This window comes from Acanthamoeba castellanii, assembly GCF_000313135.1.
Source record: "Acanthamoeba castellanii str. Neff unplaced genomic scaffold scf7180000084768, whole genome shotgun sequence".
In the NCBI taxonomy this organism is placed as follows: Eukaryota; Discosea; order Longamoebia; family Acanthamoebidae; genus Acanthamoeba; species Acanthamoeba castellanii.
The window spans coordinates 134763-146942 of record NW_004457618.1 but is presented as its reverse complement, the minus strand read 5'-3'; the positions used below and the strand labels follow the sequence as shown (position 1 = coordinate 146942).

Sequence of the window (12180 nt, the reverse complement as noted above, 5' to 3'; positions counted from 1 at the left end):
TGTTGACACACCCGAACACACACACGCACACACGACACACACGACACACAGGGCACGCGATGGGAATGGTCATCGTACGATGGCGTAGGAGTAGACGTCCGCCTTTTCGCTGTAGGCTTCCCCTCGGTAGACCTCGGGCGCCTGGGCCTTGTGTGAGCATCATGTGTACATTGACCAGGCACGCAGGCCTCACAGGCGGGAAATGAGTCTCTAGTCTGGGCGAACGCACCATGAACGCCAACGCGCCACAGCCCTGCGTGAACACCCCATTCTCCTCCTTGAATCGGCTCAGCCCAAAATCTGTGTGTAGTCGAACGAACTGGGTGAGGCAAAAAGGCGAGTATCAAGTGAGGTAAGGGGCGGCGACGACTTCTGTACCAGCTATCTTTGCCCGTAGAAAGCGATCAAGGAGAATATTCTTGGACGTCAGGTCGCGATGGAGGGTCGGCGGGTCGGACATGTGGAGATAACACATTCCTGTACCCGGGCGGGCGATGAGTGTGCGTGCGTGCGTGCGTGCGTGCGTTGTCGTGGGTTGCTTGGCGCGACATGTGCGTACCCTTGGCGATGTCACGCGCGATTCGCACTCGAAGAAGTGGATCCTTGAAGAGCGTGGCCTCGTTGCGGAGGAGGTCGTGTAGGGAGCCTGCGCATGCGCTCACCGTGAGGGCCGGTTGCAGCACAGAAAACAGGGACGGGGCGCAACGCAACCTTTTTCCATCAACTCGGTCACGATACATCGCTGCCGCTTTTCCTTAAACTGGCACACGCCCAGGAACCTGATTGTACACCGACAGGAGCCTGTGGTGAGACCCCCCGATAGTCCAGATGTGGAGAAATAGTGATCGGTTGGTGTGGCGTGGCGTGGCGTGGCGTGGCGTGGCGTGGCGTGGCGTGGTACGTACTGGATGACATGTGGATGGTGAAGCGAGCGTAGCATGCGCACTTCCTTGTCGAAGAGCTGTTCATCCGACTTGCTCCGAAAGAGCTCGCGGTAGATGATCTTTGCCGCCACGGGCGTACCTCGCCATCGACCTTTTTTGAGGCGGGCGTGTCGATTGTGTGGCTGTGAGTGTGGGCATGCGGACCCCCGGGGCTAGTGGCGCAGCGGCAGCGTACCCTTCTTGACCTCGCCGAAGAACCCTTTGCCCAAGACCCGGTCGGAGAGTTGAAGGTCGCGCGGGTCGATCACCCATTCGCCCGCCATCTGGTCAAACCCGGTGGTGGTGACGGCCGTGCTGGTCTTGGCCTCAACGGCCGCAGCAGCGCTGCGCGGCGACAGCGCTTCGTTGGGCTTTGGTGGCGGTGACTTTAACTTAGTCCCCTGCTGCGCTCGCAATCGGGCCTCGAAGTAGCCGTAGTCGTCGCTGGAGCCCTCTGTGATTTCCTCCCACCCGTCCTCGATGTCGTCCGATTGCTCTTCATCGTCGACAAACACTTCGATGGCCTCGAAGTCACCGTCGCTGCCCACCACCGATCGCATTCTATCACCACTCCTACCACCACTCGCGCCGCCGCTTCCGCTGCTGTTCTCCTGCTTTCGCCGGCCTCGGTCGGAGTAGGTGGGCAGGGCCTCACTGGACTTGGCCACGCCGGCGTGTCGTCTGTCAACCGGCTCCGTGTCGGCACGCTTGACCTGTTGTTCAGGGTTGGGCGCCAGCAGGTCTCTGTCCCGCCCGCCCGATCGTTCCAGGTGATCGGACAGGCTCTTGCTGCGGTGGGGGAACGCGTTCGGGGTGGTGCGCCCCCCGCGGCCGCCGCTCTGCTTGTTGTTGGTCTCTTCGCCCTCGCCGTCGCGGGACGGCGCGCCGCGATGCAGCTTGCGATCAACGCGCTGTCGAAGGCGTGCACCGATGCGATAGCGAATGCTGTCCTCGGGGCTGCCGTTGCCGCTTTCGCTCTCGGTGCGCTCGCGTCGTGTGTGGGTCGAGCCGCTGTTGCTGCTGGTGGCAAGCGTGTGCGGTGGGAAGGACTGCTTGGCCCACGAGAATGAGGGCGAGCGACTGAAATCGGCCGACGACGACGAAGGCGAAGACGCCGAGGAAGTGGAGGATGAGGAAGTGGGAGAGAGGGGCGACGAGGGCTGCGGCAGGATCTCGAACAGGTGGTCGGTGAAGCAGTAGCCCACGCGTGATGCCATGGCCACGTTCTTTTGGATGGCATCGTGCGATACTGGACATGCGTACGGAATGCGCTTGTCAAGCCTGACCTCAAAGCGAACCAGAACAGAGCAGAGCAAAAACCCAACCGAAGAGCAAGGAGGACGCACCGGTGACGATTTTGTCGTCCTCCGAGATGACGAAGGTGCCGTGCGTTGTTCGGATGCCAAAGTAGATGTGCTCCGGCTCCAGGAGGTCGGAGCGGTAGCCCTCCAGCTTGAATTCCTCGCGAGCGCTCTTCCTGCTGCTGCTCGCTGGCGTGACGGCAGAGAGGTTGCCGTTGCTCTCGGCGACCCAGTACCTGGAGCGAACGCGTGAGTGAGTCGGGTGACCAATCGAAATTGCAATCTCTCCAACTGACGCGGTACCGATTGTACTGTGAGCGGAAGCTGCAGTGCGTGGTGCCGACTTCAAGGATGAAGCTGTCTCCCCTGGCGGGAATCCCCGGGCGGAAGCGCTGCGCAATGAGGCTGTGGTTTCGTTCGGCCGACACGTAGTGGCCGTTGTTGACTTGAATGTAGGCCTGTGGTAGGATTGAATCAAAGCGTGCCTTGCATTCCGGGCGATCGCCGCGACAACGGCCCCAGGCTGAGGTACCTTGAGGCGTATTTGAAAGAGCTCGGAGGACCCGGCCGCCGTTGCGGAGCAGACAAGCTTCTCGCCCCCGGATTCGAGCCCGATGTAGGTGCCGTGCGCGCTGCGAAAGGCGACGAGTTCGTTCCTGCTCTCGACATCGAACAGCTCGTGTGGACCTGTGAGGCGCCCAAAAGGAAAGAAAGGCGACTCCGATGAGTGCACGATAAGAGCCATAGCGATCACACACACGCGCGCGCGCGCAGAGAGCGATGAAGAGGCAACACGATCAAGGTGCATCAGGAGCATCGGATGAAGAGGAAAAATGGGATACCGGGCGAGGACGTGTTGCAATCGGAGAGTAGCTGCCCGTCTTCGTGGCTGAGACGAAGCAGCGGTTGGAGAGATTAAGCAGGGCTACCTGGCCGCCTTCCCAAACGGGCTTAAACTCCTGCGGCGATGGAAGGTGAGCGTGCAGACAAGCGAGTGACCGCCAGAGTAGTCGACATGCCGCAGGCGTGCCGTACCTCGCCCAAATGGCCCTCGAAGGCGTAGGGACTTCGCGCCTTGAAGATGCCGTGCCTTCTGTTCTTGAGGTTGTGCGACATGCGCACAGCATGCTCGTTGCATGCCCTCAAAGAGACCTGGCCATGTAAGACAAATGAAAATAAAATAAAATGATTAATCTATATATGAACAGATCGGCAGAAATAGAATTACCGATAATCATGTAGACAAAAAAATAATATGATTTGCGAGAACGGAAGGCAGCGAATTTGGTCAGCGCATGGATGCGAGGAGAGCGCTACCTTTGGGAAGTGATGCAAGAACCAAATGTTAAAATCATTGATCTCAACTGGTTCTAACGTGCCCTCATAGCCCCCGCTAGGCGCCTCCATCTAACACGGGTGCCGCCCACCAACCTCCGTTTTCCAATGCCGCGTGTATGTATCCTCTTGCCCTCCTCCGCGTCGTCCTGTGTGCGTCTGGTCCAGGCACAACACGCAAACACGCAAGCCAACTTTTTGCCTTGTTCGTGAGAAATTTCCCCGCCGATAGGCCTTCGCTCAGGAATTCTAGAAATGTTGTCGAAGGACATTCGTGCGTATTTGAAATTTTTGAAAAATGTACAAAGCGCCCGTGGAGCGTGTGGTGAGGAAGAAGACCCTTCCAAGAAGGCAAACGAAGCCACTGCAGCTCACTTCTGACTGCAGAGCTTGATCTCTGCGCACACGAGGTGCGGGTTGGCGTACGACCTGGGCACCACAACACACCACAACAGGTCAGAGAGGAAGGTAAGAGCTGTGGGTGTCGTTTCGTCACGAACCTGAGGAACATGTAGATGGCGGCGAGATACTGGTCCACCATGGTGGTGCACTGCTGCGAGTCGGGGAGGAGGGAGCATAGGGCGTCGAGTCCCTCCTGGATCTCCTGCTCGGTGTGGTTGGCGTAGAGGTAGCCCTGCACGAAGCCGGTCACCGTCTCGCAGAGCGTGCACTCGTCAGTCGCGGCCGAACGGGGAATGTAGAGCACGGCGGCGTCGCCTGACGCGACGACGTCATCCACAGGACACACGCCAACAGACGAGCAGGCGGCAGCTGCACAAGCCAAAGCACCTTGTCAGATGATTGTGGCGAAGTGTGGTTGAATTCTGCGCATCATTCGGGCAAGATCCTCAGATGGTGAGCTGCAGTACCTGGGTTCTCGGTGTCGATGAGGTACTGGACGAGGAAGGGCACGTAGGAAGAGACGAAGCCCCTGCAGGCGGCAGCCATCTCGCGCGGTGCCAGACCGCACATGGCGCTGCACACGGTTACGATGTCGGCCACTGACTGCTTCTGGCCCACCAAGTCCTCCACGTAGCCCACCAAGAAGCGACACATATCGCAAGGCGAGTATGCGCCCCCTTGCATCTTGCCCTCCTGCTTCGCCCACGCGGTGGTGCAGCAAATCGCGAGGATAATCATCAGCAATCCGTACGCAAGCTTGGCCATTTTTTGTTCAGCTTCTTGCTCGCTGCTGATGTGGTGAATGATGTTTGTTGATCTGTTTCTGATTATTGTTGTCGATGAGATTCCAACTGCGCAAGAAACGGCATTTCCTTTTTCCCCTCGACGGCCAGAGCTACAAATTGTCGTTTTGTGAGGATAGGTCGTGTACGCCGCGTTTCGCGTCTAGCGGCACTGCGGCGGGTCCGCCCCGCCCGCGCCATAATCAAACAGCGCGAGGCAGGGCTCGTAGCGACAGAGGTCTACGTATCTGTTCGCTGGATTGGCACCTTGCGCTGTTTTATTTGTTTTATTTTGGAGGCATCCGCAATGCTCGGAATTCTGAGCAGGCCAACGAGCGCGGGAAAGGAGAACGCGCGAAAGGAGAACGCTCGTGAGTTTGCGCTGATCTCGGTGTAGTCCGATTCACAATCAAACTCGTTCAAAAGCCGCACGATGTCTCAGGAAAAGAAGGGAAGCAGCAAGCGGAAGAGGCCCGAGACTGAATCCTCAGAGGACGAGGGGGAGGAAGTGGGCAGGGAGGACGAGCTGGAGCTGGAGGATCCTACATCTCCCATCGATGCCACCGGCCTGGCGTTACCACCGACAGCAGACATACTGGAAGTACCTGGGGTACGTGAATGAGCCTTTGTGCCTGTTTACTGTTTCCGCGTAGCAGCATCTCAAAATTTGTTTCAATTACAGAACAAGCGATCCCTGGATGATCTCCTTCGGGAGCTGCTGAAATCAGCTGGGGTCGATGACCAATTCGACGCGATGGCGAGAGGCCAGCAACCGCTCTTCACAGCTCCTGTAATGGTTCCCACGATGGCAGACTTCGCGGGGATTGCTGCTGCGATCGCAGCCCTGCCCGGGGCTGTGGCAGCCGTCGTGCCCGGGGCTGTAGCAGCAGCCATGGCCCCCGTTGCTGCGCGCGTCGACAACATTCGAATCCGCTCCTACAACAAGCGCCAGCGGACCATCCACCAAGCCCATGGGGTGCCCAGCCCATGTCGCTGCCTTTTGAAGGTTTGATTCCCTTCTTCAGTCTTCCACTGCGTTGTTATGTGTTAACTTGCTGTGGCGTAGGTTCAAGCTGGCAATGGGGCAGGTTTGCCAGGCATGCCTGCCCTCCCAGCTGGAGGCCCTGCATCACTAGCCGTGGCAGCTGCAGTAGCAGCTGCTCCCCTGGCTGTCGGAGCCGTACCCCCGGCTGGAGCGTTTCCAGCAACCGATGCCACTGTTGGTGGGATGGGCCATGCTGAGCTCCACATCCTCAGCATCATCTACAACGAAACCTTCGACGTCCTTGCTGGCGACAATCTTGGCCAGAGGAGGGACAAGTTCGGAGCTGGATGTGTGAATAAGAACCCAACAGAAGCATCTTCAATAAACATGTAGTGTTTGTACAGTTCAACTTTTATTTTGTTTCCACACAGCAATGGGGTTGGAGGTCTGGCAGAGTCACAAGACACTTTTGTGGGCTCATCATGCGTCATACACAAGAGAGCGGAACAGCTCCTTCTCGTACTCTCGCAACTGAACCAAGAAGCCTGCATTTCACAAAATGGTGAGTCTGCATCAGAGCACAGGGCCATGCCAGTGATAAAACGCGTACCAGGGTTGGGGTAGATGGCTGGACGGGCGTTGCGAAGCATGTCCATGGCGCTGTCACAAGAAATCTTCAAGTGATGCATCAAAAATGCTGTAACGATCGTCGCGCTTCGCGAAATGCCCGCCACACTGCACAGGCGAAGAGGAAGAGTGAGCGAGGCGCAACAGCAACTCTTGACATTGGGGAAAGACCATAGGGAACGCTACCAATGTACAAGCGCTCCTCTTCCCTCTGCCAGCGCTTCAGCGATTCGTTCATTGCAGGTCGCGAAGTATCGAGAGAGGTCCTGTTGATCAACAGACTATCAGGTTAGCGCGACCAAAGACGCAGGAATTCGAGGTGCTGTGCGTACCGATGTGGGGTGGTCCGATATCCTGTAGGTGAGATAGTCAAACTGGTCCGGGAAGTGTTGCTCGCTCTCCACGACCAACTGCACGATGACTTTGATCTTTCGGTGGAGCAGTGCCGGCAAGTGGGCAGCGCTCTCAGTGCCACCGATGTAGAGGCCGGGAATGACTTCATCAGGGAGCGATTTCCTGATGGCGGCTGGGTAAGTGTTTGTTGGCCGACTCAACACGAAAGGGCACGCATGTACCTGTAATACTGCAGGGTGGGTAGTCGCTTCATATCGTCCAGCGCCTGGGGTACATCAACCAACTTGTTTCGGCCCACGTCAAGTTCCTGTGTGTGCTCCACATGAGGCGGATGAGCATCGTATCGAGGCCCCGTATGGGGTGAAGCGACATGTGGAATGCGTTCACTCACGCACCTGCAACTGTGTAAGATTGACGATTTCATCGGGTAACCGCTCCATCTTGTTGTCGTGTGCGTAGAGCCGCAGTAGCGAAGTGAAGGAGCCGCTGTACCACGTACACGAGCTGTGTGAGACACGCTTAAGATGACCAAAGGGCATAGGCTCTGCGTACATAGATGAAGGCAAGCTCAGCAACTGATTGTGCTCTAATCGGAGCGTTTCGAGCCGCGTCAATCGTTCTATGAGAAAGTCAGCGTCATGGCCATGCTCTCAGAGAACCAGAAGGAAGATTGGATTGCCGTACCTGAGAGTCCGATCTGCTTGAGCTTGTTGCACGATAGATCAAGCACGCACAGTGATGGGATCTCCAGCGTCTCCGTGAGAACATCGTCGATCCGATTCTTCCGCAGGTCCAGCACTTCGAGCGACGTCAGCACCGACAGAGCGGGCGGCAGCGAGGTGAGCGCGTTGTCCTTGAGGTTCATGTGGACGAGGCTGCTCGCGAGGTTGGCGTAGAAGTGGGGTTCGGCGGGGAGCACAGAGATGCGGTTGCCCGACAGGTCGAGGTGCGTCAGGCTGCGAAAGGCAACGAACGAGGCCGGGATGGCCTTCAGCGCGTTGTCGCTGCAGAAGAGCTGTGTGAGGTTCGGGCAGTGCAGCGGCAGCGTCGCCGGCAGACTCTTCAGTCCGTTGCAGTCGATGTGCAGCGTGGAGAGGGAGGAAGGCGGCAACAGCAGCGTCGGTGCGCGGTCGCCATCGGCTGCCGCAGTCGTGCTGTTGTCGTCGTCCCTGTGAGGCGGGGCGGGCAGCTCGGAAAGGCAATTGTACGACAGCTTGAGCTCGGCGAGCCCAGCCGGAAGCACGCCCCAAAAGTCTGCCGGCCTGTTGAACACGTACGAAGATCGATGAGGGAGCAGGCCCCACAAAGGATGCACAACTTGCATCAAATTTCCTCAATCTGCGTCGTTCAATTTCGGCGAGATTGAGAGCTGGCTACGTACAGATGTTGAAGGCCGTTGCCTGAAAGGTCGAGCCGAAGAAGACCGGTCCAGTAGCGGAGATGAGAGATGGACTCGGAATCTTTACCCTGCAGCTTGTTGAGCGAGAGATTCAACTCGCGTATGGCTCCTACCACCCTCTTCATCCGTTCTTCGTCTATCTTCTGGTCCTTCGCCTCCGGCCCGTCGGCCGAAGATGCCATCAGCAAATCCTCCTCTGCAAAGGCAAGCCGTCGCAGCTTGTTGGCCGACAGGTCGAGCGCGTGCAGGTCGTGAGCAAGACGAAGAACGTCCAGGGGCACCGCCGTCAGCTGACACTTGGCCAGCGAGAGCGTGGGGTCCCGTTCTCGTGTGTTCGCCTCCAGCAGCGCGACCGCCTCCGGCCTGCGCTTGCTCATCTTGTCCTTAGATTCGCGAACGTTCTCACGTTCAAGTGGGTGCAATAGTGTAGTGGTCGTTACTCCCACCTGGAGCACGCTAAGTAACCATGTCGTTGCCTGGTAGAAACCTCCCTTCTTTGGGAAAGCACGAGCCCGCACAGCGATTGGGCGAACTGGAAGACTCGCCTCCGAGATTTCATTGAACATCATAAAATAACAATGAACTTTACTTAAACTTAAAAGAATGCAAAGTATGTCCTGCAAAAACGCCGAGAGGCAACGCCTTCATCTTTGGAATCAAGATGAATTGCACGGCAGAGGGAGTGGACGTGGCCCGGAGAAAGAAGGGCAGCAAGGGGGCTGTGAAGTCCGTTCTGGGGAGTGCAACGTTTGTGAGTGGCCAAAGCGAACAGGCCACCTGCGGCCTGTTGGCACTCACCGACGCCCTCCTGCTGTCGGCGCTCCTCCCCCTCCTCCCGCCGGTAGCCCTCCTGCGCCTGGGCGCCACCTGCCAGCGGCTCCGTTCACTGACCAGCCACGACACGTACCTAGTCCTGTCAACCACCACACGTACCGCATTGTAGCACCACTCATCGTTGGCGCAAGTGCAGTGTATGGGCAGCGCACTATCGCTCGGCCCGCGGCAAGGCAAAGAGCAATCACGCCGGCAGCGCGCCGCTGATGAAGGCCTGGCGCGAGTGGGTCGCCGTGGGCCTGGAGTGGGAGTATCCGGGTCTCGTCCATGGTACCCACCACCACCACCATCAGTACTACAGGCAGCGCCTGGCCCACACCTCGGCCCGGGAATGGAGCTCAAGTCCCGCCCACCGCGCCGCGCGAAAGGAGCTGGCGCGGGCCATGCGCAAGCACCAGGCCCCACAGCACGACTACAGCTTGAAGGTCGTGGTGGCTGGCGACTGGCGGGTGGGCAAGGTACACTACGCTACGCTACGCTTATCTATCATCGTAGCGATCTCACACTCTCCGTGCGCGCATGCGCCGTGCTGTGTAGAGTTCGCTTCTGCACAGATTTTGCGTACGCACACAGAGCTCCACCCTAGGGTGGCCAGAGAACAGAGAGCAGAGTGCGATCTGACGTGTGTTCATCTGATGTGTGCATTGCTTGTGCTGCGGGTGACAGGACCGACGCCATGCGCCACCCTACGAAGAGCACCCCGACTTCGTACCGAGCCCGCTTCACCTGTTCGCTGCTGCAGCCGCCGCCGCCGCCGCCGTTCTGACACCCAGACATGCGCAATAGGAATACAGGGTCGTGGGATGGAAGGGCGACATACTCAGCTTGCAAGTGGTACTCCTTTCTTTTCTTTTCTGTTTTTCTTTCTTTTTTTATGTGCTGTTCTGGTAGTAGCTCTGATGGGCGCGACCACCGTGGCAGTGGGAGAATCCGATCACCGGCTTCAAGACGGTCGGGTCGAGCCCCTTTCGTGATTGCGACGCGGTGATCGTTTGCTTCGACGCCACCGCCGAACGCTCCTTCGACAGTGCCAAGGCCCTGGTGCAGGAGGTACATCACCGACTAGTCACGTTTGTGTGTGGTGCGCCCCTCCGGTGCTCATCTCTGGTGAAGATCAAACGGTACACGTACGACCGGGTGCTGGGTCGCATGCTGGTCGGCACCAAGTGGGACAAGCGGAAGAAGCGAGCAGTTCCACGAGAGCTCCCAAAGGTACGCATCTCAGTTCATCTCATAAAATCGTCACTCTCGCCAAACTCAACATTCCACACACACACCACACGCAACACACACGAACGCAGGCCTTCGCAATGGAGGAGGGAATTCCGTTCGCGTGGACAAGCGCGAAGAAGGGGACGGGCGTGGAGGAGGCCTTCCGACTGCTCGTCGGCGAGATGTACGCCCGAGGTGTCATCCTCCACAAGGCACGCAACAAAAAACCGAAATGAAGGACATTAGGTGTTAATGAATATTGATGTGTTGTGAAATGATGAAAACGTGATATCACGTTGGTGAGTGAGAATGGCGCTCTGGTCGACTGGCATGGCTCGATCAAAACAGGACCGGAAACGTGGTCGTCAGCCGGATGTCGTTGCTTGATGAGCCCACCATCACCGTGAACTGGCCCGGCTCCACCACCCATTTGAATTGCCTGCCGTGCGCTCATGGTATTAGAAGAGCAGCCGGCCAGCCAGCGAACAGCTGTGGTGTGGTACCTGTTGTAGATGACCAAGTCCTTGGTGACGTCGAGGCTGAAGGTGACCGTCGTCGACTGGCCGGGCTGCAGGCCGACGCGCTGGAAACCCTTGAGCGATCGAAGAGGCGTGGTGACGCTGCTCACCTCATCCCGCACATACATCTGCACCACCTGTTACGCCAACCATAGACCCACCACGTCAGCCTTTGTCCCTACGCTCTAATGATTGGGGGTGACCCAGAGGGTGGGAGGGAAATACCTCCTCGCCGGCCATCTTGCCCACATTTTCCACGTTCAGCGTGATGGTCATCACAGTGCTGGGCAGAATCACGATGGGCGAGATCGCCAGGTTGCTATCTGCGCGGTGTGATGGCCCGTCAGCACACTGTGTGCGCCTGCTCTCTCTCTCTCTCTTTGTGTGTGTGTGTGTGCGCGCGCGCGCGAGGTAGCAGGCCACTCTTTTCTACGTACAGGCAAACTGGGTATACGACAGCCCGTGCCCGAAGTGATACAGCGGAGTGCTGGACAAGTTTAGGAGTGACCGATTTAGCGCGGTCTGGGCTTGGGCTGCCACACGCGTGCGTGTGTGGAGGGATTGACGCGTACCTGCTGGTGCCATCGGCGTAAATGGCTGTCTGGTTCTTACGCGCGCTGGGCTTGTAGTTGTAGAACATTGGCAGCTGGCCCGAGCTCTGCGGGAAGGTGACCGGGATGCGGCCCGCAGGGTTGTAGTCGCCAAACAGCACGTCGGCGATCGCCTGGCCCTGGGCCTGCCCGGGGTAGAACCCGGTGATGATGGCGTCGGCGTTGTCGTTCAGCCAATTCACGCTCAGGGGCCGCCCGTGCAGAAGGACGGCTATGAAGGGCTTGTTGGGCGCGGCCGCGCGTATGGCCTCGAGCAGCTCCTGCTGCGAGCCGGGCAGGTCCAGCGTCGGCCTGTCAAACGTCTAGGGGCAGATAGTGTGTGGCCATGCTCAACGTTAGCGCACACGCACACGCACACGCACACGCACACGCACACGCACACGCACACGCACACGCACACGCACACGCACACGCACACGCACACGCACACGCACACTCGATGGAAGTCATGAATGTACCTCGCCACAGGTGCGAGTGTCCTCGCCCACAACTGCGATGATGATGTCGGCAGCGGCGGCGGCCTTGACGGCGAGATTCTGGCCGACTTGAGTGCCGCCGATGAGGCTCCACTGAAGGCACATGTACGAACCCTCGTTGGGGCGCACAAACTCCAACACAACGGCATACTTGGCACCCGCCTGGCTCCAGCATTGCAGAGAGTGCGAGTGAGCAGCGCAGCTACTGAAGCTAGGGTAGGGCTTTGCAATACGGTACCGCGAACGTGAATGGAACGTTCCTGGTTGAATTGGGGTTGGCGAACGTGTCCACCAGGACTTGGCCGTTCAATGTAAGCCTGAGCGCACGCGGAACGTGTGGCGTAATTTGATGAGGAATGTCAACAATCTACCGCACCCCAGGTGTAAAAAGGTTGCGGGGGAGGAGATACCGGGCGGAGCC

General features: G+C 58.3%; 6 protein-coding genes across 6 annotated transcripts in view; 2 read left to right on the top strand and 4 right to left on the bottom strand.

Moving 5' to 3' along the window:
- Nucleotides 1–69: 69 nt before the first annotated feature.
- ACA1_252210 (nonreceptor tyrosine kinase, putative) lies at nucleotides 70–3340 on the bottom strand (the record flags this gene model as incomplete). The annotated part of the gene is made up of 13 exons (XM_004367496.1): nucleotides 70–141; nucleotides 230–300; nucleotides 379–477; nucleotides 560–646; nucleotides 712–779; nucleotides 906–1035; nucleotides 1120–1712; nucleotides 1803–2172; nucleotides 2270–2460; nucleotides 2528–2747; nucleotides 2788–2911; nucleotides 3067–3183; nucleotides 3260–3340. 13 exons carry the CDS (start codon nucleotides 3338–3340, stop codon nucleotides 70–72), a joined length of 2223 nt encoding a protein of 740 aa, XP_004367553.1.
- Nucleotides 3341–3930: 590 nt separating this feature from the next.
- ACA1_252200 (saposin, putative) lies at nucleotides 3931–4726 on the bottom strand (the record flags this gene model as incomplete). Its single annotated transcript, XM_004367495.1, has 3 exons — nucleotides 3931–3988; nucleotides 4060–4330; nucleotides 4429–4726. 3 exons carry the CDS (start codon nucleotides 4724–4726, stop codon nucleotides 3931–3933), a joined length of 627 nt encoding a protein of 208 aa, XP_004367552.1.
- Nucleotides 4727–5176: 450 nt separating this feature from the next.
- On the top strand, nucleotides 5177–6121 carry ACA1_252190 (uncharacterized protein; the record flags this gene model as incomplete). Its single annotated transcript, XM_004367494.1, has 3 exons — nucleotides 5177–5353; nucleotides 5426–5719; nucleotides 5810–6121. 3 exons carry the CDS (start codon nucleotides 5177–5179, stop codon nucleotides 6119–6121), a joined length of 783 nt encoding a protein of 260 aa, XP_004367551.1.
- Nucleotides 6122–6644: 523 nt separating this feature from the next.
- On the bottom strand, nucleotides 6645–8485 carry ACA1_252180 (leucine rich repeat domain containing protein; the record flags this gene model as incomplete). The annotated part of the gene is given in 7 exon segments (XM_004367493.1): nucleotides 6645–6677; nucleotides 6688–6871; nucleotides 6931–7016; nucleotides 7105–7195; nucleotides 7262–7328; nucleotides 7394–7971; nucleotides 8091–8485. 7 exon segments carry the CDS (start codon nucleotides 8483–8485, stop codon nucleotides 6645–6647), a joined length of 1434 nt encoding a protein of 477 aa, XP_004367550.1.
- A 284-nt stretch (nucleotides 8486–8769) lies between these two features.
- Nucleotides 8770–10390, top strand: ACA1_252170 (Ras subfamily protein; the record flags this gene model as incomplete). Its single annotated transcript, XM_004367492.1, has 6 exons — nucleotides 8770–9011; nucleotides 9079–9400; nucleotides 9609–9701; nucleotides 9864–9992; nucleotides 10056–10154; nucleotides 10244–10390. The coding sequence occupies 6 exons, from the start codon at nucleotides 8770–8772 to the stop codon at nucleotides 10388–10390; spliced, it is 1032 nt and encodes a 343-aa protein (XP_004367549.1).
- A 103-nt stretch (nucleotides 10391–10493) lies between these two features.
- The window catches only part of ACA1_252060 (glycosyl hydrolase domain containing protein), a gene marked incomplete at both ends in the record, with an annotated part of 3696 nt that continues 2009 nt past the window's right edge, over nucleotides 10494–12180 (bottom strand). The window contains 7 exons of the mRNA XM_004367491.1: nucleotides 10494–10593; nucleotides 10658–10800; nucleotides 10898–10995; nucleotides 11110–11159; nucleotides 11245–11585; nucleotides 11742–11921; nucleotides 11998–12076. Coding sequence (XP_004367548.1) covers nucleotides 10494–10593; nucleotides 10658–10800; nucleotides 10898–10995; nucleotides 11110–11159; nucleotides 11245–11585; nucleotides 11742–11921; nucleotides 11998–12076 — 991 coding nt within the window. The remainder of the gene's footprint in view (nucleotides 10594–10657; nucleotides 10801–10897; nucleotides 10996–11109; nucleotides 11160–11244; nucleotides 11586–11741; nucleotides 11922–11997; nucleotides 12077–12180) is intronic.